Source organism: Ornithodoros turicata, chromosome 4 (assembly GCF_037126465.1).
Source record: "Ornithodoros turicata isolate Travis chromosome 4, ASM3712646v1, whole genome shotgun sequence".
NCBI classification, from domain to species: Eukaryota; Metazoa; Arthropoda; class Arachnida; order Ixodida; family Argasidae; genus Ornithodoros; species Ornithodoros turicata.
This window is the reverse complement of record NC_088204.1, coordinates 80439529-80464077: the sequence shown is the minus strand read 5'-3', so window position 1 is coordinate 80464077 and position 24549 is coordinate 80439529. Positions and strand designations below refer to the sequence as shown.

General features: G+C 45.2%; 1 protein-coding gene across 5 annotated transcripts; it reads left to right on the top strand.

Annotated features, from left to right (window-relative positions):
• Positions 1–135: 135 nt before the first annotated feature.
• Positions 136–24443, top strand: LOC135392075 (testis-expressed protein 2-like). Of its 5 annotated transcripts, none has more exons than XM_064622731.1 (15): positions 136–153; positions 4987–5152; positions 5850–6042; positions 7989–8332; positions 9514–10009; positions 11714–11958; positions 14113–14339; positions 15015–15211; positions 15397–15537; positions 16165–16373; positions 17148–17225; positions 19272–19370; positions 19448–19660; positions 20421–20541; positions 21204–24443. In XM_064622731.1, the coding sequence occupies exons 2-15, from the start codon at positions 5022–5024 to the stop codon at positions 21264–21266; spliced, it is 2757 nt and encodes a 918-aa protein (XP_064478801.1). In that variant the 5' UTR covers positions 136–153; positions 4987–5021; the 3' UTR covers positions 21267–24443. The 5 variants fall into 5 exon arrangements, with proteins under 5 accessions (XP_064478801.1, XP_064478798.1, XP_064478802.1 ...); XM_064622728.1 differs by lacking the exon at positions 136–153 and adding an exon at positions 204–548; XM_064622729.1 differs by lacking the exon at positions 136–153 and adding an exon at positions 968–986.
• The last annotated feature ends 106 nt before the right edge of the window (positions 24444–24549 follow it).

Here is a 24549-nt window from a genome sequence, read left to right as displayed (position 1 = left end):
GTCACACAGTTACTCGGTACTTATAAAATAAAGTTACAGGATTGACATGCTTTACGATGGCGGTGAAGTCTAGCGTTCGTAACCAACTACGACCGTAGCGCCAAGTTGACGTATTCGATGCCGAACTTCACTAAAGACCTAAAAATTGCTGAGGTACCACGCTTTTTTGGGTTTCGAAAGCACCATTTGCTATGGACGAAAGAATTCTTACATTAACCAGTCCCATCTACCAGAATAAGAAAGTAGAAAATGCGATGTGTCCTGTTTTGCGCGCACTTCTTCGTCTATCGCGATCTCTCTCCATCAGCTGTGTCGTTCGTCGAGTCGAATGCGCGTTGCGCGTACGCCAGTCATATCTTTTCTATTTTGCATGAAGGCACTTCCTTGTATTCGACTCCCCGAACGAACATTAAATGGTGCAGCGATGGGTACGGCATCGTGTGTTGAACACCTGTTGATCTTGTGTTGATCATAACCAGAAGAAATTCTCCAACGAGATACACCGTCTGCGATTAATGCTGCCGGCTGTACGTTCTCATCCGCAAGAGGTAAACAATACGCTGCACTGGTTTTTGCTTTGTTCAGCTCGTAGGTTTCGTGTTTTAACATAATTTGTATCTTCCGCGTTGTAGCATAACACCGAAGCACGTCCTTGGAACGTTATTCTGCGCGTGAGGTATAAGTCTGTGTACCGTTGCGCTCTGTTGCGTTACATCTCTCTGAAGCGAAAACAAGAATTCTCCAGCCTTCGCATGACCTTTCTCTCTGCATTACATAAGCTTCGCTTTTGTAAGCTTCAATGGTTGCCGGGAATGCACCTTTCCTGCATTCGCTCGAGCCCATTATTCCTGCAGGGCTGGAAGTGTCCTAATCGTTACCCAGATACCTGCGAGCTGTGGTCCGTTTTGTAACGTTCAATTTGCTGATGTAGCTGCCTTATTTGTTGCCCACGTGTTAAAAATTGAATTCGTCGTCGAATCATGACGGTAATGTGTTTTGTGTGGTTGTGGTCTTGAAATCTTTCGTTTTACTTTAAGTGAATATAAGAGCAGGATACAGTGTGCTAAAACGACACGGCGGCGATGATGTCGGAGTGGCAATTAGTCATGTCATTCTGCTATTGCAGGTGGTGTTGACATGCCACATGTTTACGGCTGCTAACATGTTACCCTCACACTCTACCTCTTCTCACACACAGGGCAAAGTGATGCGTAATGTACTTTCAGGAAGTTTTACTTACGGCTCCACGTGCAGGCCCTGATAGGGATGAGACAAACACTTGGACCTCTGTTTCCGAGAGATACGTTCAAACAAACAAGCCGACCAATCCGGTAGGACCTTGTGTGTCATGGATACATCTAAAGCATACAGTTCTAGATCAGGGCTGTCACATTGTTAAACATTCCACTTTCACAGAAACAAAGCAGCTAGGAGCTAAGGGCTAAAATGTCAGTCGCTACATCACATGTGTTGAATTCTTGAAATTAAAATCATACACAAATAATTCTGTCAACTTATCAAGTAACAGCCTTGATTGCAAGGCAGACGTCCATAATGTTGCGGTTCTAAACACTGTACAAGTACGGCATTCTTAATAAGGGTACCATGCTTTTCGGTCCTATTATTTGGAGCTGCAGTTTGGAGTGCAGTTACCGTGAATACAGTAATGTCATACGAAATTCACACACAGGATTTGGGGGATGGCTTCATTTACCAATGGACTAGGATGGTACGGAAGTAACTTAGCAGCACACTAAAGGAGGGTGTCTTTTTTTGCCAGTTTCAGTTTGTAATACTAAACCACCATTGCCATGAAACCAAAATGCAAGAAAAAATTTGTTTGTTTGTTTGTTGTTTGTTTATTTGTTTGTTTTTTGTTTAGAATCTTTCTTTACAGTATTCCTGAAAAGGTATTCCTCTTTCCATCTTTGCAACAAGGTCGCTGTTACTGTAGAAAATCTTAAATTTGAATTTTGTCAAAAAATACTTTCCCATGTATTGTTACTCTGTTGTTCCAAGTTTTACAGTGCCACTGCAATTGGGGCATAGTAGCGTTGACAGTGTGATGAGAGGGAGACAGTTCAGTCGTAGATAATCGACGACACAATGAGGAAGAATGCAACGCAGATGAAATCGTGAAAAACCGTGACTTTCTGATAACAATTTATGCACCTTTACGTACATTTACAGAATGTTTGTGGAAGCACAATAGCAGCCAAGCACGAATAAGAGATATTGAACAGACACAGACGTAGACATCACGTAGACGTACGGCATATTCTGGAAGAGCGTCCCTTTCAAGCGAGTTACGCATTACTAACATAAAAGAAAATGTCTACCTTTCCAAGAGAGGTGCCTGAAAGAAAATTCCCACGAATAGCAATTACAGTTTTGCCGGACAGCTGTGAAAGGGCGTTGGCAACAGCTACGTGCCTCGTCAAACTCCCTTTGAGCAGGTGCTTTCTGCCTGTTGTACGTAGCTCTCCTCCTGGACTGCAAAGAGCATCTGTGGCACGATCTGCCACGGCAATCTGTCGTCTGCCAGGGTTACGACGTAGTATGTTGCACGAAAGCTTACGCACCGACAGGACACGATCTGTACTGTCTGCCACGAGGTTGCGGGTGGCTGCAGTTCTCGCGAAACTGTTGACATTATCAACTGCTTCTAGATGAGTTGAGCTGTTGTGGTACCTGTAGCCAGGGGTAATGCATCGCCGAGTGCTCGACAAGAAATTTGTAAAATAGCGTGTACGGTTTTCTCCTTCACCTTTTGATGAGTAATGCGTTAGTTTTAAACTGAATCCTTACATCCTTTTAATCAATTATGGGGTCATATCCTCTTAAATGGTTATCACTTTTATCACCATCTTGGCACATTATGGTCATCTTGCCGCTGCGCCAATAAAACACGAATCATTATTATCATCGTCACCACCTGATTTGCATCATTGTTGCTTAGAGTAAAACCAGAAAAAATAAAAAAACGGAAAAATGAATATGGCAAACTGCCCATTCAGCCACTAATACATGTACTGGAGAACATTAAGCATTGGACATTCACCACAGCTGTTCCATATCATGGAGTTAATAAAAAATGAGGGGCGCTTTTTTTTAATTCTCCGCCCAAAAACCTACCTTTCCACCCGACATCACGTGATTTTACCCTGCTTTACGGCTCCTGAAATGAAACAAGATTTTTATCCCACATTTTCAAAAAAACATAAACCCCGAAAACAACGCTAATTAAACAGTATGCGATTAGATTACCGCCTATACCGTTTTGGCCTTGTCACCAGCTACCCAACTAGATAAGAGAGCTGCGTAGATAGATTATTCATATTACCAAGAATGAAGGCTGACCTTTGTACAGGGAAAAAAATACGTACTCTGAAACGTGGTTCATACTATTGGACATTGACCTGCACAGCTTGGAAGAATAAACGGGTTGTTGGCTCTTTTCCTTGTGTAGTGACCGAGGTCTTGTCTTTGTGGATGCCGTGATTTAGGAGGCAGCAGAATGCGCATAGCTGTCTACATGCAGTATATCAAGTTATGTAGGCGTATAATTATTCCAGTTGAATGTACAGTGAAACCTCCCATTACGGACACCTCTCCGGTACGGACACTATGCCCTACTGCGGACAGTTGGGTTTAATGGTCTTATTTCAATCAATACCTCTCTTGTACGGACACCTTTCTTCAGCGGACAAGAATCCTGGTCCCGTGTGTGTCCGTACTTGAGAGGTTTTGCCGTATTTCATAAATTTGTGAATAAATATAGGTTTGTACATTTTAATTTTAATTTGGGATGGTTAAGGGGCAAAAGCTAAAGAAAAACTTGTAGTCCACGTGCCCACCAGGCCACACCTATTTCAGTTTATCTTCCTCTCGGTGGGAGGAAGGGCAAAAGGTCAGTGAGGCTTGACAACGGCCCTTCCACCATTTACATTGTGCAGCCGTTGCAGGAATAACAGGTTGACAATTTGACGTTCTTACTATACAATATGCATGCAGAGACTGATTGAGCACTAAACAAAAAATATTTAACCAAGTACAGCGGTACAATAATATACCAACTACATAGTCACGGGCGAGTCTGATAAACGGTACGGACAAAATTTCTACCAAATATAGAAAACAGTACGATATAATATTAACTGCATGTTTAATTACTTACGACTGAGTTCCTCTTTGGTGATCAGCGATGGGTAAATGTTTCGTTCGATATACTGGTTAAATAGTGATGACGGAGTATACTTTAATGATTGTCTGCCGTAAGGTGTTCAGCAAAAAGGTGCATGCCATTCTTCCTTTCGAACCTGGTAGTTAGAGGCTCGTTTCCTAAGTTTACGTAATTGCAAGACGCTTTCGTTGTTGTATCGAGTGCTGTTTGAAAAAGTTAAGATTGATTTGTAGTTGCAAAGACAGTCGCAGCCGTAACTATATAGCGAGGAAGAAGACACACAACCTCCTATCATGTTCCACCCTATAGATATATGCATATTACAGCAAGACTGCATTTTGCTTGTTGATTGAGTCCTCATATGTAAGAATTAAGCTCTAGGTCTGTGGTTGCATGTTCTGCAAGATGGAACAGCAAAATGGATGGGCAGAATGCATTCAGTTTGTCTGTTCCTAAAGCACTTTGTCGCTTTATACAGGGTGTTTGCTCTAACGTGTCCAGAAATTTTATTTAAAGCAAGCTATAAAAGAGAAACGAGCGCTACTTTTCAGCTACTTTTCAGCTACTTTTCAGCTACTTTTCAGCTACTTGACTAAGAAACAGGTGCTGCTAGTGAAGCAGTACCTGTTTCTTACTCAAGTAGCAGAAAAGTACCACTTGCTTTTCTTTATCGCTTGCTTTCAATATAATTTCCGGACACGTTAGAGCAAACACCCTGTATTATAGGAGAGTTCTTGCATTATTCCTGAAATGAACACCTTTGAACTGCACTGCTGCAGCGACTGGCCTTTCTTTTCTCGCAGGTAATGCCTCGAAGGTAGTGAGTGAATAAAAAAAAATGAGCCACAGGCTGAGCCTGTCCAAGCTGACAGGCAAGCCGGCCCCACAGCCGGCTCAGCCTCTCATGTCGTTTCGTTACAACCCCGGGGACGAGGACATTGAAGAGCTCCACTCGAACGGCCAGAAACGGTGAGATCACGTAATCATCATGACACCTCTCTTATTCTCATAAGAATTCCTTACCATTTCACTCATCCGTATTGCTGGGTGATAATTAGGGTTCCGATTTTCTTGGTGTTTTCATTTGGCAATGGTCGGGATATGCTTGGCAGAGTTTTCAACTTCTGGAAAACTGACTTTTTCGGAGATGCCCTTCGAAGAGCCTCGGAGAAACACAAAAATTTCCATAAATTGAGGGCTCTTGCGGGTGCCTCTTGATTTTTGCAATAAAATAATTAAATTTGCCGAATAATTCAATTAATGCGAATGCACAAAAGTAAAGATCTTTGAGTGAAAACACTGAAAAGTCGGAACCCTAGCTGTTTAGCATACACTACTTTTCAAATGATGTTGGTTGTTTGAAGGATTTGTAGTTTTTATAATGACTTTTGCTTGTTTAAAATTAAGTTTTAGCTTACACATCTTTTAAAGTGTCATTCTTAACCCAGTCATAATAGATCTTTACTTTTGTGCATTTGCGTTAATTTAATCGTGCAGGCAATTTAATTAGTTTTATTGCTCACTGTAAACATTTTGCATGTTTACTGCTGATACACTTCTTAGACCCTGGTGTCATTCTCCTGCACCCTTTGAAGCATTACTTTGCTCGCTTTTTGTCGAGACGAATAAAAACAAAAATTTGCAACGAATGAAATATTTGCCGCAGCGTTCCATCTAGAGAAGCGTCGTTGGAGAGGCCATCAAAGGCAGCAGAAGACAAGCTGGACACGACTTCTGCCTCGACCACACGCTCACACCTCGAGAAACATACAGCAGACATCAGTCGAGAGCAGGCATCTGCCGAGAGCAAACGCAAGTCGTCCGATGTCGTGCCGGCTGAAGCCGAAAATAGTAAAGTGGTACGTGATGTGTTTTGATAATCTCTGATAATCTGTAAATTTTTATTGCTCCATGATGCGAAGAATTGTTGCAAAAAAAGGACACGCGATAAATGTGTTTTTGCGTGGCGTCCTCTTCGTTCTTCATGCAAAGTTCAGCTGAAAATGACACACAATATTTCTGTTGAGTGCTGTGTGCACCATCCTTAATGGTTTGAGCTTTTGCTGTCCTACCAATCGAGCTACATGTAGCCGAAGAGTGATATTAAACACAGTGATATTACACATACAAGAGTGATATTACACATACAAGAGTGATATTACACATGGTAACAAGACTTTCGTGCACGTGACTGCACTTCTGCATGTGCACGAAAGTCTTGTTACCATGTCTAAATAAGTAGGGCCTGACTTTTTCGTTTTAAACCCGTATCCGCCCAATATTTACCCCCCCCCCCCCCGAACGAAATCTGTAAAATTCGGGTTTAACCTCTACCCGAAAACATCCGGGTCGCGTGGCACGCTCATAAGCGTGCATTAAAATGAAGTTTGATAACATTGCTAAACATTAGTTCCATGTTAAGACAAATTTTTGTTGAACAAAAAAAAATCGCCCGAATACACACGAATTCCTGACGACAGAACATGCCATAACGGGATTTAACCAGATTACACCCGAATTTTCGAATGAAAAGTATCACCCGATATTTACCCCCCGAATTTGGCCAAAAATAAAACCCGAAAAAGTCAGGCCCTATAATTGAGTTGCTCCTACCGTTTAATATCACTCTTTGATCCTACTCATCACCGGCAACTTGACATCGCCTATTTTTCTGCCTTCGTATCAACACGTAGCCAAGGCAGATTACATTAAGGGGAGGTTGTTTTATTGAACGGTACGTTGGTATGAGCATGGAAACGTGTGAAAATGAGAACATGATAAAGCTGCATCCATGCAGGTAAGCTAGTGGGTGTACATGAACATGAGCGTGAACATTAAAGTGTACACCAGCGGCATGGCCGCTCATTGGTCGTAGCCATGGTCATGCTGAAGACTGAGAGGTGGTGGGTTTGAATCCTACCACCAGGCATGCTGTGAGGTTTTCTGGCTGACATTTTAGACGAATGTCGGCACGATTCCCCCCGAAGTCTGCCCAAGACTCGCACAAACCCTTGTCCCATCCCCCCCACTTCCACCTGCTGTCCTCTTTCCACTTGTCCGTGCCTGTTCACCACTCATAGCGACAGTCGCTTCGCGGCGGTAACATGCTCAGAGTTACGAGCTAGAGCCCTGCGCGGATGAGGTTTTTGGCATCCGCATCCGACCCGCATCCGTGCACACGTTATCCGCATCCGACCCGCATCCGCACCATACACAACAGTTTACATCCGCATCCGATCCGCTGAGCAAAACGCACGATCCGCATCCGATCCGCAAAAATCCGCACGTTTCGAAAGACGCGTAAAGACCGCCGGAAGCATGTTGGTATAATTTCGGATGCCTCCATGCTGTCACGGAAGGACTCAGTCATGACGACAAGCAAAGGTAAACCTTTCAACAAATGCGATATGGAGAGACTTCTGGAACACATGGAACGCTACCTCGTCGGCGCTCGCGCGGTTCGAGACGCCTGAATGCCACCTCTCCCGTCTTGGCGCCGTGCATGGTCAAAGATGAACCAGAGCATGCGCTCGCTGTCGGCTGTCGGCGCGCAATACAAATAAATTGCGGGTGGAAAAATGACGGCACGCGGTATATCCGCATCCGATCCGCTACCGATCCGCTGCCTTCGTATCCGCACCCGATCCGCATCCGACCTCGAGCCATCCGAATCCGATCCGCACACCGCAGGAAGTGCTAAATTTTCATCCGAATCCGCAAATATATTGCGGATATCCGCTTCCATCCGCGGATGGTGCAGGGCTCTATTACGAGCCCCCTCTGACTGTGACGAACTTCGTTGCAGGAAGCATCTCCCGTCAAGGACTACCTGTCCAAATTTGGGAAGAAATCTGCCAGCATAGAGTCTGCCCCGCCACAAGCGGGAATTCCGGTCGCCAACGAGGTGACGACCGACTCGTGGTTCACGGGGCTGCGCGAACGTCTCACCAAGCGCATCGAGGGGAAGATTCAGAACACCAAGATCAGGAGGGATGACGAAAGCAGCAGCAGGCAGAAGGAGGAAGACGGACGTCAGGCCTCCGACGACGAGAAGCCTTCGAGGTCAATCACACCCGTGGACGACTGCCAGGAGGTGGTCGAAGGAACCATTCCAATGCCATCCGAAGCCACAATCGTCACTTACTCCAGGTGGAAGACCTTCCTCAATATATAACTAGGGCCTGACTTTTTCGGGTTTTATTTTTGGCCAAATTCGGGGGGTAAATATCGGGTGATATTTTTCATTCGAAAATTCGGGTGTATTCGGGTTAAATCCCGTTATGGCACATTCTGTCGTCAGGAATTCGGGTGTATTCGGGTGATTTGTTTTTGTTTAATAAAAATTTGTCTTAACATGGAACTAATGTTTAGCAATGTTATCAAACATTATCTTAATGCACGCTTATGAGTGTGCCACGCGACCCGGATGTTTTTGGGTAGATTCGGGTTAAACCCGAATTTTACAGATTTCGTTCGGGGGGTAAATATCGGGCGGATACGGGTTTAACCCTAAAAAGTCAGGCCCTATATATAACGAAACTCATGGGGGAAAACGCTATTTCGTTGCACCGATTTTTTTTATTTTTATCGAGTTTGACGAACTACGGCAGCCGCTTAGGATGGGGAATAGAAATTATTTTGCCGTACCGCAGATTTTTGTTCCGCGACATTTTGTTGTATCGAGGTTTGAGTGTATGTTGAACTTTGCACGCTTCAATGCACTCTTAGATTCTGTGCAGATCTTGTACGGCGGTGCTAAAAAGCGCACGGAATCCGCAAATTATCGCGTATCCGTAGGGAATGACCGGGAGCGAGTGTACCGTGAATTGCCAAGTGGGAACCAAGTGTTTCAGGTCCCGAAGTTTACGGAAGACGATAGCTACGTACTTCTTGACCGGAGCGACACCCTAGCCGGAAACGGGAGCGGACGTACGTACTGAGAGGTGCACAAAATTCACCAGTCTTAAGTGTACAGTGCTAGACAAAAGTTCACAGAACATGCTCCGGCACAATCCTTCCTCAGAGTGACAAGCCAGCAGCGAATGGGACCATACAGATATTAGTCGTGTGCCAACCTAACCCCGTCAACCTGTTTTGCATGTCCGTGCGGTGCCATTCGCAGGTAGTGTGTCACTCTGGAGAAGGAATGTGCCGGAGCGTGTTCCATTCTGGAGAAGGAGGAGCGTTTTCCTTAAACTTGTAGCACGGTACCTGATCCGGTTTTATGCGAGGGTGTCGCTCTAGCATTCCGTAAATTTTTGTCGTGATCCGTACTCAAACACTACACGACACTAAAGTCTTCCCGCGTCTTCCCGCTTTCCGCCCCGCAGACGCCACACACCTCCAAGGTCGGAGTCACCCCTTCGTACACCACAAGCGTCACTCGCCGACGAAGCCGGCGGACTCACCGGTGGCGCTCAGGATCCCGAACTCAACAGCTGGGAGTTTGTGGAGCAGCCGGAGCGACCCCGATCGTTGCCGGCCAAGTCCAAGGAATCTACGGGCGAGTCGTCCAAGGCGCCAGCCGTGCCGCCCCCTTCCCCGTTTGTGCAGGCCAAGGAATACGTGCAGTCGAACATTGCGCGCGTCGCCATGGCCTTTGTGGTGTTGGCGGTGGCGATGCCGCTGCCTTCGTTTATCAGCGGCTTTGTGATGGGCATCGTACTGTCAGCCCTGGGGTTTTCGTTTGCGTGGTACCTGCTCGTGCCGACGGAACCCAAGGTGCCCTTTGTGGTGCCGGATTACAAGCACATGCCCCCGCTGCGTGTGCCGAAGGGGATGTCTTGCGTCGGTGACACCGTTCGTAGTGATACTGCTACTTATGAGGTAAGGAGCGCACTCCCTTTTTTAATCTGGTGTCTCTCGGTCTTAAACAGTTAAAAACAGGTCCAGTCACTGACCGATTTTTTGTTTTTGCCGTTTTTTTTTGCCGTTTTTTTTTTGCCGTTTTTTTTGCCGTTTTTTTTTTGTCGTCAAATGACCAAAAAAGGATTAAAAAACTGTTGCCCGATATTGGCTTCTCTGCGAACCGTAACGCGCGAGCGTGTGGCCTGTGCAGACCCCAGCGCCACCGAGTGTGGGTGCGATAACCATGCAACCGTCGTAAACCCATGCACGCCTCAACCCAATTGCACCCATGTCTCGGAGGACACGGTCTGAAATTCAGAGGCTGAAGATCCGTGGCGCTGGTGTCTTAAATGGCCACGTGGTGGCGCTTTACGGTTAGGTCTGGTGCCGGCCGTACAGATTAGCTACTGAAGACATGGTGGTTGTCGTCGATGAGGCACTTAAACGTAGGACGAACACAATGCTGAGAAGCACTGCTGGTGCCTTTTTTCTTCAACTCTGTTCAGTTGAAGTATGCGAATGGGCATTATTGTGAGACTCGTATTTGTCCTACGTTTAATTGCCTCATCAACCCCTACGTTACTTGAGAAAAATGGCGCCCGCCACGAGTGTGTTTGTCTGTGTGAATGTGCGGGTAATTGGCAACAGTGGAAGAGAGAACGCTATGAGGGCGAGCGCTGGGGCCCTCGGTTTTCCGCGATTCCGCGGAATTCGGAATTGCTACTCGCGGAATCCTTCGTTTGGCACAGCATTTCACGGAGTCCTTTATTTTTAGGGGTGTGCGTGTAATAGAGTTGAACCCAATATCGATCACTCGAAGTATTGAATTCGCTAATCGAATACCCAATATTCGGGTTTCCGGATATTCGACTGTTCGCCGAATACGAACGACACCTGCCGAAAGTGGGCTTCACCTGATGCTTCCTTGCATGAGGTGAAGCTTGCTCTACAAAATTGAATACGAAATTAGTTTAGCGGTGGCAGTGGGGGATTTGATGTCTGGGAGGTTGCCTTCAAAAACCTCTTAAATAAGGCCTACAGCCCATGAACAAAAAAGATGTAACTACAAAGATGTAACTTCACCAGGACATGTATTGTAAACTCTTTCCTATAAAGTTCTTATAAACTCTGTAGATGACATAAAAAAAAATACAGAAACCGACTCTGAAGATTTTTGTTTAAGTTTAATTTGTACAAGCTTTCGCGTGGAGGTCCACGCTTCCTCAGGTACAAAGTGAAGTGGTGACACATAAGTATATATTTATAGCATAGACATATACACGACTAAACAATCTGCTGTACAAAGAAAGGGAAGGGGAAAGGAGATACGGTGCCACATGTCTGTGTACAATGAATTGCTGGGCAACCCTGAGCAATACTGATTTAATATATTATTAAAACTATCATCTATTGTGGTCCCTACATGAGATTCTTTGATTTGTCAACTTTGTTATTAGTGCTATGATTAGTTAGTTATTAGTTGGTTAGTTGGTTATATGATTAGTGACTATGGTAGTGTTGAACCCCCCGTAACGGTCCCACTTGGGACTAGCAGTATTGGAAATAAAAATGAATAAAAAGAAATAAAATGGTTCACTAAGTACCATTTTGTTCGCACAACCGGAGACGAGCTAGGACATTCCTTTGGAAGACCTGTGGCCTAACGGAGTGTGTTCGCTGTAGGGTTGGATGTGCCAGCTCCCCTTCTCCTTGGAATACAATGTGGAGACCCACCACATGAACAACACCCAATCTGTGAACCTTGTGCTGTGCGGTTCTATCCTGCGGCTACGCTGGCCCAAGAACGGGGTACCGCGGAGGGCCATGTGGAACGAGAAGCGCCCAGATCCCATTTTTATAGATCATCGCCATTACAACATCTCCAGCGCTAAACTCATGCTTCTTCCCGAGAAGCTTTCCAAGCAAAGGTAATCCGTGCCAAATGTGATCCCAACCTATGCTGTTCAAAGTAAGCTCTTATCGTCTGTCAAAACGTTGCGTAATCTTCAGGAGTCCCTTCGATGGTAAGTTGGTCTTAACAACCGTAGCGGTTGAAACGAGCCGTCTACAGCTGTACTGGCAGCCACTTGTACCAGACTCACTGTGTTTGAAATCATTGGTGACGGTTGGCTCAAACGTGGGACATTGTAGCTTTTGTACCTGCACATAGTGAAGGAATGAGAGAAAGTGTCAAGGGCATTGTTTTGACTACTGAGAATTGTTTGTTTCAGCATGGTACATACACTTTAAAGGTGACCTTGTACAGTGTGACCGATTCCAAAACAACAACAACAACAGTGGAGGAGTTGAGAAATTTTCTGTACTGTAGCCGCAGACCAGAGGGTGGGGTCCACGTCACTTGCACATATGCATGAAAAACCTCATGCGCACGTTGCCCTAATGTATTCCCCAGCTCAGCAAAAACAACTCTTCTTAGTCTCGGTTTAGGTCCAGTTTGCTACCCTGAAGCTAAAACCCCATATGTCTGATTTTGCTGCTGTTGTTGTTTTGCAAATTTTTACGCATTTTTACATTTTTCTTCTTCTTTTTTTTTTTCTTGTTTATCTCGAAAGTCGCAAGGCTCTGCTGGATGAAATTTTGCTGTTGGTATCTACACGTAACGTACAGTCTAATAAAAAAAATTGGTCAACAGCTCTAGTGTCCCTTTAATGCTCATTGCAGGTGCCCATGTTAGTATGAGTGAGTCCTGTTCGTTGCACTGATCAGTGGTTCCCATTGTGCCAATATTTGTGCATTGGAGATAACCCGTTGGAATTATTGTGAATCTTGAGAATTGCAGATTGAAATGTTTGTAAACACTGTGCCCGTTGGTATGCCTGTAAATGCTTCGAGTCACACATTGGAATGCCCATAAGGGCTAGGGTCTGTGCAGTGTACCGTATTTTCACACGTATTAGCCGCGGCTTATGCGCAATTTTTTTTTCTCACGGGCGCCCTGCGCCTTATCCACCGGTGCGGCTTATCTGATGACTATTTTTTTCCTGGTATTTTCCCCATACGCCGATTTTAACGAAAGGGCCGACAGTGCCTCTGGAACAACACTGCCCTACAGTGCGTAACAGGGACGGGTCCACATTCGAGTAGATTGATCTTCCTGGTGCATTCCCCCAAGCAGCTTTAAGGAAAGTGGTGACAGTGATTCACGTCTTCTGGAAGATCACTGACCCGTCAGTCCACGAAAAAACCCCCACAAGGGCACAATCCGATCTTGGTAGAACTCCAGAACTGACCTCCTCTGTTGTACACTGTGCCGGAGTATGGACCACAGAGTTTATGGCCTTCTCTATGGTCTCCTTTGTCGCACAAATCAGTCGTCTCGTATTGCCCGCGGCTTATCTGCGGGTGCGGCTTATCTGCCAGGAAATTTTCAAAACGTCCCAAAAAACGCGTCCTGCGGCTTATCTGCGGTGCGGCTTATACGCGTGAAATTACGGTAATACCTCTTAAGTGGCAAGGCTTGCACATCAGGATGCCTATAAGTGTAGGGGATGGCACATATTGGAGTGCCTGTGAGCAATGGGAATTGTACATCGGAATGTCTGTGAGCTCTGGGGATAACACATTGTAATACCCACGAGCACTGGGGATTACGCGTGCCTAGGGCCCTGTGTTTCAGGGTGAAACCTGTTCTTACCCCCGATTTACATCTGGCAAAACCAGACAACCCCCAAAAAATGAACATGGCACTGAAGAACACTGAGCATTGGACATTCAGCACAGCTGTTCTGTACCTTGTGTTCATCTAAAATGCAAGGAGTGCTTTCTTTTTTTTTTTTTTTTTTTTCCACTTTAAAATCCACTTTTCCACCCAATATAGCCCGATTTTACCCTGTTTTACAGCGCCTGAAATAAAACCCAATTTTTGTCCCCCAATTTTCGAATGACATAAAACCCAAAAACACAGGGCCCCGTACATGCCTGTAAGAGCGAGGATGCCCATATTGTAATGCCTCTACGTGCCAGGGTTTTCCCATCTTAATGACTAAGTGCTGGAATTGCCCATTGAACTATTGAATGTATTGCGAGATACATTGGTCGTGAAAGCCTGCTGTTTCTTTCAGAATATGGAACAGGAAATATCCCATCTGCCTGGTGATCCCATCGGAAGAGCACCTGGAAGAGCAGGGCAAGGAACTTGCCACTTTCACTTCACCCAGTTCAAACGGGACCGAAGAGCAACAACAGAAAGCTCAGTCCAACCACACCGTGCTCTACCTGTTTGCACGGACCTGCCGAAGCAAGGAAGAGTGGTTCCACAGATTTCGACACGCCATCACTTCTACCTCTTGTACGCTCTTGTCCTTACTCACGTGTCTTCACTTTGAAACAAGTTTAGTGGCCAAGTAGACTAGTCTAGCAGCGATAAAATCTGTCTGCGGTTCGCTTAAAGGCGCTGCAAAACCATCTCTAAATAACGTTGTAAATATTGATTTATATTTACTAAACGTGCACATAAAAAAATGTTACGTTTCTGTGAACCCGTGTTGCGGAGCTATTGCTAAGGCCCCAGGTCTTCCGCGAAATACCGCGAATCTACTGCACTCCGAATGTCGCCCGCTTGGCCAGCTCCCCCGTCGCCCTCAACTCTTCCTCAACCATTTTTGGAGTGATGTTTTAATGCGGATGAAGGAAGTACGTACTTTTCTGCTTCCATTACAATCTAGGCGGTTGTAAAGAGGGAACTGGCCATCGGCGAATGGCCTTGGGTGTGGTGACCTTCCTGTACTTCGGGCAAGCGTGCACGGATAAAACGTCACACCCCGAGCGTCTGCCGACATCTCTCTGCGCAGTGCGGTGCCACCGTCAACGGTGGCTCGAAAAAGTCAGTTTTAAAAATGCGAAAGTTGCGAAAGAAAACACCTTAAAATTAGCATCGCGGAACTTTCCGTATCGAATCCGCGGACGTATGAAACGGAGCCGTACATTTAGCGGTTTGGTTTCTCAACCCCTTCAATTTTTGCAGTATCTAAGGCAAAGAAAGCGCAGTTTGGAGATGCCATACCAACGAGCATCTCATTCGAGGTGTACATGAGCGCGTTGATGATGAGACATGGCGAAGAGCCCCCGAAGTCTCCAAAAGGTTCTTCAGCCCGCTTTACGGCAGGTCATGCGGCACATGGCACTCAGTCCTCTTCATCTATCCGACCGTCTCCTCAGCTGGTGAGCGTCTTTTCTTTTTTTCCTAAGCGTCTGTCTTTATGGCGTTGTTCGTATATACCTGATTGATATCCGACATGAGCAACGCTGTGTCTCATAAAATGGTTAATACACTTACCCGCAACGTATTTGGTATATGTGGCAATCTACTGTAGTGGTTGTGAGTATTTTTCTACTCATTCACGTAGGTGTCATCTCCTCCGAGCTACCAGTCTGATACCCAGTGGATAAACGTCCTCCTCGGTCGAATGTTTCACGACTTCCTCACCCATCGTGAATGGGCCGACGTTGTGCGTGAACGCATTCAGAAGAAGCTCGCCAAGATCAAGGCGAGATGATTCACTGAGTCACATTATGACGCCATGACTCGAGCATTTGCACTCGCTAGGTACAGCTCGCGTCAAGAGTGAACTTGAACGCCGCTCCAGCCTGCAAAGAGGAAAGACAGGCAGCGCTAGAGCCACCTAGATACAGAAGGCCTGCTTATTGCCTCCTCTCCCTTAAGAGTCAGAATTCGTCCGCAACTGCGATTCACCGTTTTGGAATTCAAATGCAAATTCCAATTGAATTTCAATGTAAATGATTGCAGCTCACCTGGAACCTGCAGATCTAAATATTTAGGGGACGTTCAATCACAACTTGCAGACGACAGTGCTTCGTCTTTATGGCTACGGCCGTTGAAAACACTATCCTCTTTGGCTGACTCTTAATTGTTACGTCATGGCGACGAGTAAGCAGGCTTTCTCCGTCTAGGTGGCGTTGGCTGCGCCCAGCAGAAAAAAATCTCCATGATTGGTCACCCCCTCTAATTGGAATGAGACGACCCAAACACCCTCCCCCATTATTTGTACCAGCTGGGTCCACGGGCCGGAAATGGCGTTCATGTTAACTCTGATGCGAGCTGTACCACGCAACGCGCGAGACATCCCCCTCTGAATTTTCTCCTCCACCGACAGGTACCCTTCTTTATGGAAGAACTTATGGTCACCGACATCAACCTGGGCACTGAGCTACCCTACATCCGGCGGACCTCGGAAGCCGTGTCGGATGAGCGGGGGGTGTGGGTGGATCTGGACTTGACCTACAGTGGTGCCTTTTCCATGACACTCACCACCAAGCTAAACCTCATGAGACTCAAGCGCTCTCAAGCTGAAGAAATGCAGAGGTGAGGCTGCACTTTTTTCTTTATTACGCATTATATTTCTTCCCGTAGAGGTGCGCGTTGAAACGTTGACCGATGTTACCTGCGGATGCAGTTGCCCTTAATGCAAAAGATAGCTGTATTTCTAGGTAAAGGCAGTCAAGTGTTGGTTGATCCTCCGTCTGTTGTCGAAAATTTATTACTCACAATCTATTGCAAAAGTACCAAATTGAATTTGATGTAAAAATTAAGATGATCCTTTAAAAATAAGATAAATAAAAATGTATAATATAATATTTATAAGTTATAATAATAATAATATAATATAAAAATATATAAATTAAAACAAATGCAAATAAATATTAAATATAAAAATACTTACCCAAAAATACCCCAAAAATACCCCAAAAATACCCCAAACCAGAAATAAGGAACTGCAGTCACATTATCTTCGACGACGATTAACATTCCGTTAACCTCGCGTTAATCACGCCCTTAATCTCGTGACCGGTGAACGGTCCCAGACTGTACCTTTGCAGCAGTAGGAAAGATCTGTTCCGGGACTAGTCCGTGGGCAAAGTTGACTTTCGTTTCACAATAAAGGTGTAATTTTTCCGAAGCGACTAGGAGAGGATTTAACTTGTTCCACATCAGGCTTTACTGGTTTGCTAGCCACTGCAGTAACAGCCACGGAAGGCGCCTGTAATTTGCTGTGTGCGAACAACTGCCCTGCCGAACATGCTGTGACAAGAGCGTGCTGCGCCAGAGTTCCATAGACGTTGAGGGTCTCATTTTCAGTTTTAGCTACCTCGAGATTCCTCTGTGTGAAAGCGCTGGGAGTGAACCTCTTTCCCGCAGACGGCTGACGCTTTCCAGGTAGGGACAGCATGTCGGATGCACATCTCAAGAGTCGTAAAATTCGTCAGCATGCACAGTGCATGTGTGTTCTATTTGCTGTCTTATCCGGTTCTTGTTGGCACGCCAAATGTCGGAATGCATAATGAGGGCAAACGTCGTGCTGTTTTTTTTTTTTTTTTTTTTTTCGTTGTTTTTTTTTTGTTTTTTTGTTTTGTTTTTTTGTTTGTTTGTTTTTTTTTTTGTTGTTGTTGTTGTTTTTTTTTGTGTGTGTGTGTGTGTGCTGTCTGGCAAGCTGTATGTCGCTAACCACTTATATTTTCCTGGGTGTTCTTAGGGCCCTGCGTTTTCGGGTTTTATGTTTTTTTGAAAATCGGGGGGGGGGGGGGTAAAAATGCGGTTTTATTTCCGGAGCCGTAAAACAGTTTGGTCGGGCGATATCGGGTGGGAAAGCAGATTTTCGGATGGAAAATAAAAAGAAAGCGCTTCTCACATTTTAGATGAAGATGAAATGCGGAACTCTCGCGGACACTCAGCTCGGCAGACATTAGATATGGACACTCAGCTGTGCTGAGTGTCCACATCCAATGCTGTCCTCCAATGTCCTCCATCCAATGTCCTGTCCAATGCTTAGCATTCTCCAGTGCCCATATTGGTGGCTGAATTGGTACTTTGCAAGTTCATTTTTGGTTTTTTTTTCTTTTTTTTTTTTCGGGTTTCACTCGAAGGGATGATGATGCAAATTGGGAGGTAAAAACGGGCTTACCCTAAAACACAGGGCCCTAAGTATGCTTAGGGTTGTTCGTTTTCGGGTTTTATAATTTTTCAAATTCAGGAGGGAAAAATCGGGTGCCATTTACGCAAAAAGAATTCGGGGAGAAATCGGGTGCTATCATCTATTGATTGATTGATTATTTAAAAGAAAATGTTTGATATGGCACGGGGCAATTTTTGGGTTAAACGAAAGGCATAACGAAACAAGCCACTGCTGTGACACTGGGACGAGGAACAATAATCTTTATATTTCCTCTCGGAACCGGGATAGTGAATGACCGCGGTATTCAAACATTTGCCCGAGCTCCACAGCAGCTTGTCTTTGACTCCTGCAGGAGGGGATTATAATTTAAAAGGAGGATAAATAGGTTGTCACAAATAGCTCTCTTTGCTGACATTATGATTCACTTTTCCGACGGTTTACCGAGAACGACGAGTTGGAGGACCGCGAGGATTTCTGGTAGGTATCGGGGGGTTTTACTCGAATTCTTGAAAGTTTGTTCGGGGGGGGAACTATCGTGAAAAATCGGGTTTAACTCGAAAACGAAGAACCCTAAGTATGCTCCGTACTCTCTGGAGTGCAGTACAATTGCGCATGTGATGTAATAAACCGCATGTATCGAAGTGTCCCAGCCTCCTTTAAATGTTTCGCTGAAGATCGTCTTGTGGTGTGTTCAGGGTGTCTACCAACCTGGAAAACAGGGAATAGTCAGGGAATTTTGATGTGACTGGAAAAGTCAGGGAATTGTCAGGGAATTTTGCTAAAAAGCAGCTGAAGTCAGGGAATCGCAGACAAGTGCCGTGATGATGCGCGGCGAATTGCGAGTGCCGACCGGTGGTTGAGAGGCGATGCCGCAGCAACGTTACTGCGAGTAGCAGTTCACCAGTATGACAAGCTCTGATGCAGAAAAGTAGGGTAGCCTCACTAATACTTAATAAATGGTCTGTTTTATGTTGGATCTGGTATCAAAACGTATGAGCAGGCACCAAGTTCCCTTTTGTTTTTGTCAGGGAATTCGCTTGAAATAGTCAGTGAAAACCTGGAAAAGTCAGGGAATTTGAAGGCTGCAGTTTGGTAGACACCCTGGTGTTGTTTCTTTTCTCTTTTTCTTTTACACGTGTCCATTGCTCTGGCTTTTTAGGTGTGGAGTTGCACCTCCCGTATTTTTGGAATTGCACCCTCATGCAACTTCACTCCAAGTGCGGAGGAGTGAATCCAGGAGTATCCCAATTCCCCTAACCCCCCCTAAGATTTCAGGGACTCCCCGACTAATTCTGACGAAAATGTTCCAGTATCAACCATGAAAACACAGATGAGGACAGCGCAGTGTCATCCGACGAGGACGAAGGAAATGTGGATCGAGCTGAATCCAGCGCCATATCAAAGGATCCGTAAGTATCACCTGCCTGCACGTTTCCTCCGCGTCCTACAGGGAACGTACGACAAGGAATATTCCGCTGCCCTTTAGGAGCTCTGCGAGTGCCGGCACTGGCAAGAAGATTCTGGACCTGGTGGACAAGATAGCGCAGTCCAAGTACTTCCAGCAGGCCACTGAGAACCGTTACATCAAGCGCAAGATGGAAGAGATGTCCAACACTCCGCTGGTGCTCACGGTCGAGGTGGCTTACCTCATCGGCACGCTCGCTCTCAACGTGCCGCCTCCGCCCACTGATCGCGTCTGGTACGCATCTGCCTTTTAAACGGAGGAAGCGTTGTAAATGCGCGGAAGATGGGTGTGGGGGGGGGGGGAGTCGGCCATCTGTGCAGCATGTACAAGGTGTCCAGACTTTGTTTCTGTGCTTCTACTGGTCCAGTTTAAGAAATGGGGAAAAAAAAAACATGTTCTGTGACTCGAGTGTAAAATGCTGGGGCGTCCTCACTGCCTGGCAGTTTGGCTAAGATGAGGAATTTCTGACTTGCTGGAACTGTTAATGGATTTTTTTTTTTTTTTTTTTGAATGGTCCAGATAAAAAAAAAATTTCTGTCATAATTTTGAGTAATTAAATTCTGAAGTGGCCTCATTGCCTGGTAGTTTGGCCAGGGTAAGTCTAATTTCTGAATTACCGAGACTTTTAAAGGCATTATGGCACCCGTGCACGTTTCTAGTTGTGGTATTGCTCATAGAAATAGCCAGAGTTTAAAAAATTAGGCACTCCCTAGCTGTTTCACAACATAACAACGCTCCACTGTGTTTTTGGCCACTTGTATTAGAGCAGAAAACTAGACTTCAAGTCGAGTACAGCCACTCAAAAGGATACAAACATCACCGGAGTCGTAGAAAGACATCCAAAGCTTTAGATGCCCATACCTATTTCTTGAGCAAATGTAGGTTCGAGAGAAAACTTGGGCCACATTAGAGAACACCATATCAACTTTTTTTTTTTGTTTGTTTACAATAGCTTTCGACCATCGTAACCATCTTGGACACTTTTCTTCTGCAGGTACGGCTTTCGTACTTTGCCCAAGATGCAGCTTGTGGCAAAACCAAAGCTTGGAGAGAAGGAGGTGACCATCGCGAGAGTTACTGAGCGCATCGAGAAGATGCTCTTCCTGGAGTTCCAGGTGTGTACTACAAGTGGCCTCAATACCGTATTTACTCGCATAATTTGCACACTTTTTCTAAAAAAAAAAAGTCTGAAAAGTTGGGGGTGCGCAAATTGTGCGAAAACGTTTGTTACGACATTCAAACAAAAATCAAAATTTTAATATGCCGCTCAATATAGGCTCTCGGTAGAGCCGATATTGACGTTATCGCTGCCGTTGTATCGCCGACGGTCGGGAGGCAAAATGCCGGCCCACTGCCGCTCGTATACCGGCGAAATATGTCGAGACGCCGCTGGAGGACGCTGCTAGTCTCACCTGACAACCGAAGGCACGCTAAGTTCGCCAACCTTGTCGTGTTGTGCTGTAAGGTTTGTCATAGCGTGTTTGCCCAGCGTTTCTTTGTAGTTAGAGTGACGTTATCGTCCATAGCGTCAGTGGATGTCAGTCCGGATGTCCTGACTGCCCCCCCCCCCCCCCCCGCCTCAGTTTCAATAGTTACAGAGAGTTTCATTTTACATTGGGGTGTAATAGCATGCTGTCCAAGGCAGGACCCCCCCCCCCAGAAAAATCCTGGATCCGCCTCTGGCACAGTGTTGCCAGGTGTAGCCTGTAACCCAACCCACAACTTATCAACAGGAATATCTTATCTCTAACGGTAACTCCACCCTCTCCCATTCTAGAGAATTCTGGTGATGCCAAACATGGACGACTTTGTCCTTCCAATCATGCACAGCGATGTTTGATAGCTGCGGCGCCGGCCTTCATCGTCGGTTCATCGTCGGTTCATCGTCGGTTCAACGTCGGTTCAACGGGTTGGGGGCACAGTCCCAGTGCGAATCAACGTGCGACGTGGCACAACCCAGAGACAAGCGGGAAAAATGTGTTTTTATTTTTGTGTCGTCTTATAGGTATGTTTTCTTCACAAGACGGAACTGAAGTGCGCTTCTTTTCTAGGAAGGTCTCATTGTGTTTTTCGTTGCATCTAGCCAACGAGATATGTGCGTCTCTTTTCAATGTTAGCATATAAAAACAAATTACCGTATTGGAGATTTTTTTTAATATATGCTCGTTTTTTTCCCTCGTAATATTAAGCGGCAGCTCGCAATCAAAATGTGGCGGCAAACCTTGGTTGCGTCTGCAAGGTTTGTTGCGTCGAGTCTGACTCGACGAAGGCGTGGAACCTGCAGGTGCAGACGGCGGATCTAGAAGTTTCCACAGTAGGGTGAGTGAATGTGCACAGAGCTGCGGGATCAGCGACTTGTTAGGATATTCTCGTTTTTACATTTGTACTGAGAGTGTAAAGGGCTAAAGTCAGAATTGTTGCGCAGACCATTGTGTCACCTGAACAAAATACATCTCTATAAAATATATTTATGGTGGAAAAAAAGCGTCTGGAAAAAGGTGACCGCTCGTTGTGATGTTTTGGGGCAATTTGCCGAGCATCTACCAGCATCAATACGTTTTTTCTATATGCCATTACAAGATGGAAAATGAACAGGTTTGAAAAATCGGATCTATTTAAACACTCTGCACACAGCTTATCTTATGTATAGACCATCCATTATCTTCTCTTATATTTAAACATTTAGTCATGTATAGCGTTTTTGTAACAAGTGCAGCACAACTGAGATTTTTTTTTTTTTTTTTGTCGCATCGGAGTAGTATTAGGGGAGTCTTCCGTGAATTCTAGCCAGTCTTTCAATTTTTGCAGAATGAGTGGTTTTTGTGCAAGGACAAGAATGTGGAGGGCATTTTTGTAATGTTGTAAGGCTTTTTATGTAAACGCGTTATATACTGCATGTTTGTATATTTCGTACGTGTACTGAACCGTATCGAATGTTCTAATGTGCATTTATAGATTATCTCACCGTTCTAAAAAACTTCACACTATCCAGTGAACACGTGTCCGTCCGCAACTTCTCTTCGACCCCTAGTCATGTAATGGAATTAGTGTGTACTCCTTACACACGTGTTATACACATGCTGCCACATGTGTAACATGTTGTGGCATGTAACACGAAGAGCATTCCTGCTTGCAAACCAGAGCTTATATAGATATATCCGTGTTATGAAATCTCATTGGGATTGCATCAGTTTTTTTTTTTCATCTAGTCTGCGTACTGATTTCTCTCGATCTCTCAAACGTGCATTGAAAACGTTTTTAATGGACTTTAGTGCAGTATGAAGACCTGTGAATTAGTTGGGAAGGTTATTAAATAAATGTAATTTCAGTTTGGTGGTTTTGTTTGTGATAGTAAAGTGCAATCTTGAATGTCTGGCCCCGGTTAAATATGTTTTGCAAGTATTGGACACGGTCTTTTTTAATGTGTGTTACAGCTGGTTATAGCACATGATCCCCCTTATAACAAACATTGGTACAATAATTTGTTATACACATGCATTATGTTTGAAGGCTGTCAAGCCAAAGGTATTTGCCTTGTTGCGAATAGGGAAACTTTGCAGTTGCCTTGCAGACATCGCATCTCGAATTGCGGAGTAGACGTCATCTCAGTTGTTGTTTTTTTTGTTTTTTTTTGTCTGGAAAGTAATTCCCTTTGTAACAAACTACGAAGCTTTTTTGCCACACCGATAGAGACTACCTACGTCCTGTTGCAGAAGTAACGAATACCGCGCAAAGATATAACGCTAGGTTGACCTGTTGAGTGCCGGTGGAATTCCCTATTCTTAATAAAAGGAGTCTTAAGTGTAAGAAAAACTACATTGTTATCAGCAGCAATTCGGTATAAAGGGATGATCGCATTCGTTCCAGTCGATTTTGAAACTATGGTGTCATGTTATTCCTCGTCGACCACTGACCACGATATTGAAAATCGTACGCGAAATAGCGGCGTAGATTCACGGTTATTCGATAGAATACATGACAAGAGCAGACGCCGGATGTTGAGGGTATTCTGGAATTCCCTCTCTGGGAAAACGAGAAAACGTCACTCCCAAAGAGCCAATGAGGGTGCGACCTTGAGAAGAAGAATGCCGCGGGCGTTTTACATGGACTCGAACCTGGTTTACATGAACTCTACTAGAGCGGGTTGAGCCGAACCCGACCCGACGCTGTTTGCGTGAACTCTCTCTAACCGGAGGCGATCGCAGCGGTGCCCAGCGAGTCGAGTCAACGTACCCCGTGCTGTCTGGTTGACGCGACGCGACGCGGGATCGACACGACCCGACAGCGCTTACATGAGCGAGTCGAACCCGACAATCCAACTCGACCCGTTTCTGTCGAGTTCATGTAAACGCGGCTATAGAGTCGGGGGCGTCTGGACTGGACGGCGCCTCTCCCCTCTGAGCGTCACCCTCTCACGCTTCCGCTTAGGAAGTGACGTCACACCGCCGGAGCCGCAGAAGCAGCACTGCTCTTTAAAATTCGTTTTAAGAAATCGATTTGATGTCTAAGCACCTTTGGGACGAAAAATTAGCCCAGTATATTTTCGGCCGGATGCGACCATCCCTTTATAGGGATTCGTATGTACACAACGAATGTGCTGCTAAAATATTGTTGGCTTTTATTTATTTATTTATTTCGAAGAGCTCACCTACACTTTTTGGAATGTATTAGACTTCAAGCTGTAGTACCTACAGAGATTTGCAATCACAGAACACCGCCGTTATTGTGTGGTGCCATTTCTAAACCTGTTTCTTTTTTTCTTCTTCTATTTTATTGAACTCCAATCCCTGACGCTTATCCACTCATATCACATATTGTCGCGTCTTACCGCGACGAACCTTTCGTCGACAAATACGTGGTGCAGTTATGATGGATATTATGTGCAGCTGTGTGTCTACAAGTAACGCTGACGCTTTCATTCGGTTTGTCTATGTTCACCTGCATAATGTGATGGAAAGAACACGGTATTTTTCTGAACGTGTGTTTGTATGACAATTAAAATGTGCTATTTATTAGACGTGTGTTGGATCGTTCATCCTTGTGGGCAACGTATCGTGTCGTCTGCAATCAGTTCTGGAGCCAAGAACTGTGTAAAGCAAACGACCCCTGTCTCCGAAGATTAG

Bases quoted from the DNA above. Each gene is read 5' to 3' on its own strand.
- LOC135392075 (XM_064622731.1), top strand. From the start codon at position 5,022: ATGAGCCACAGGCTGAGCCTGTCCAAGCTGACAGGCAAGCCGGCCCCA. The intron at 11,959-14,112 runs GTAATCCGTGCC...TGTTTCTTTCAG, and splicing joins GAGAAGCTTTCCAAGCAAAG to AATATGGAACAGGAAATATC. The intron at 19,371-19,447 runs GTAAGTATCACC...GCTGCCCTTTAG, and splicing joins AGCGCCATATCAAAGGATCC to GAGCTCTGCGAGTGCCGGCA.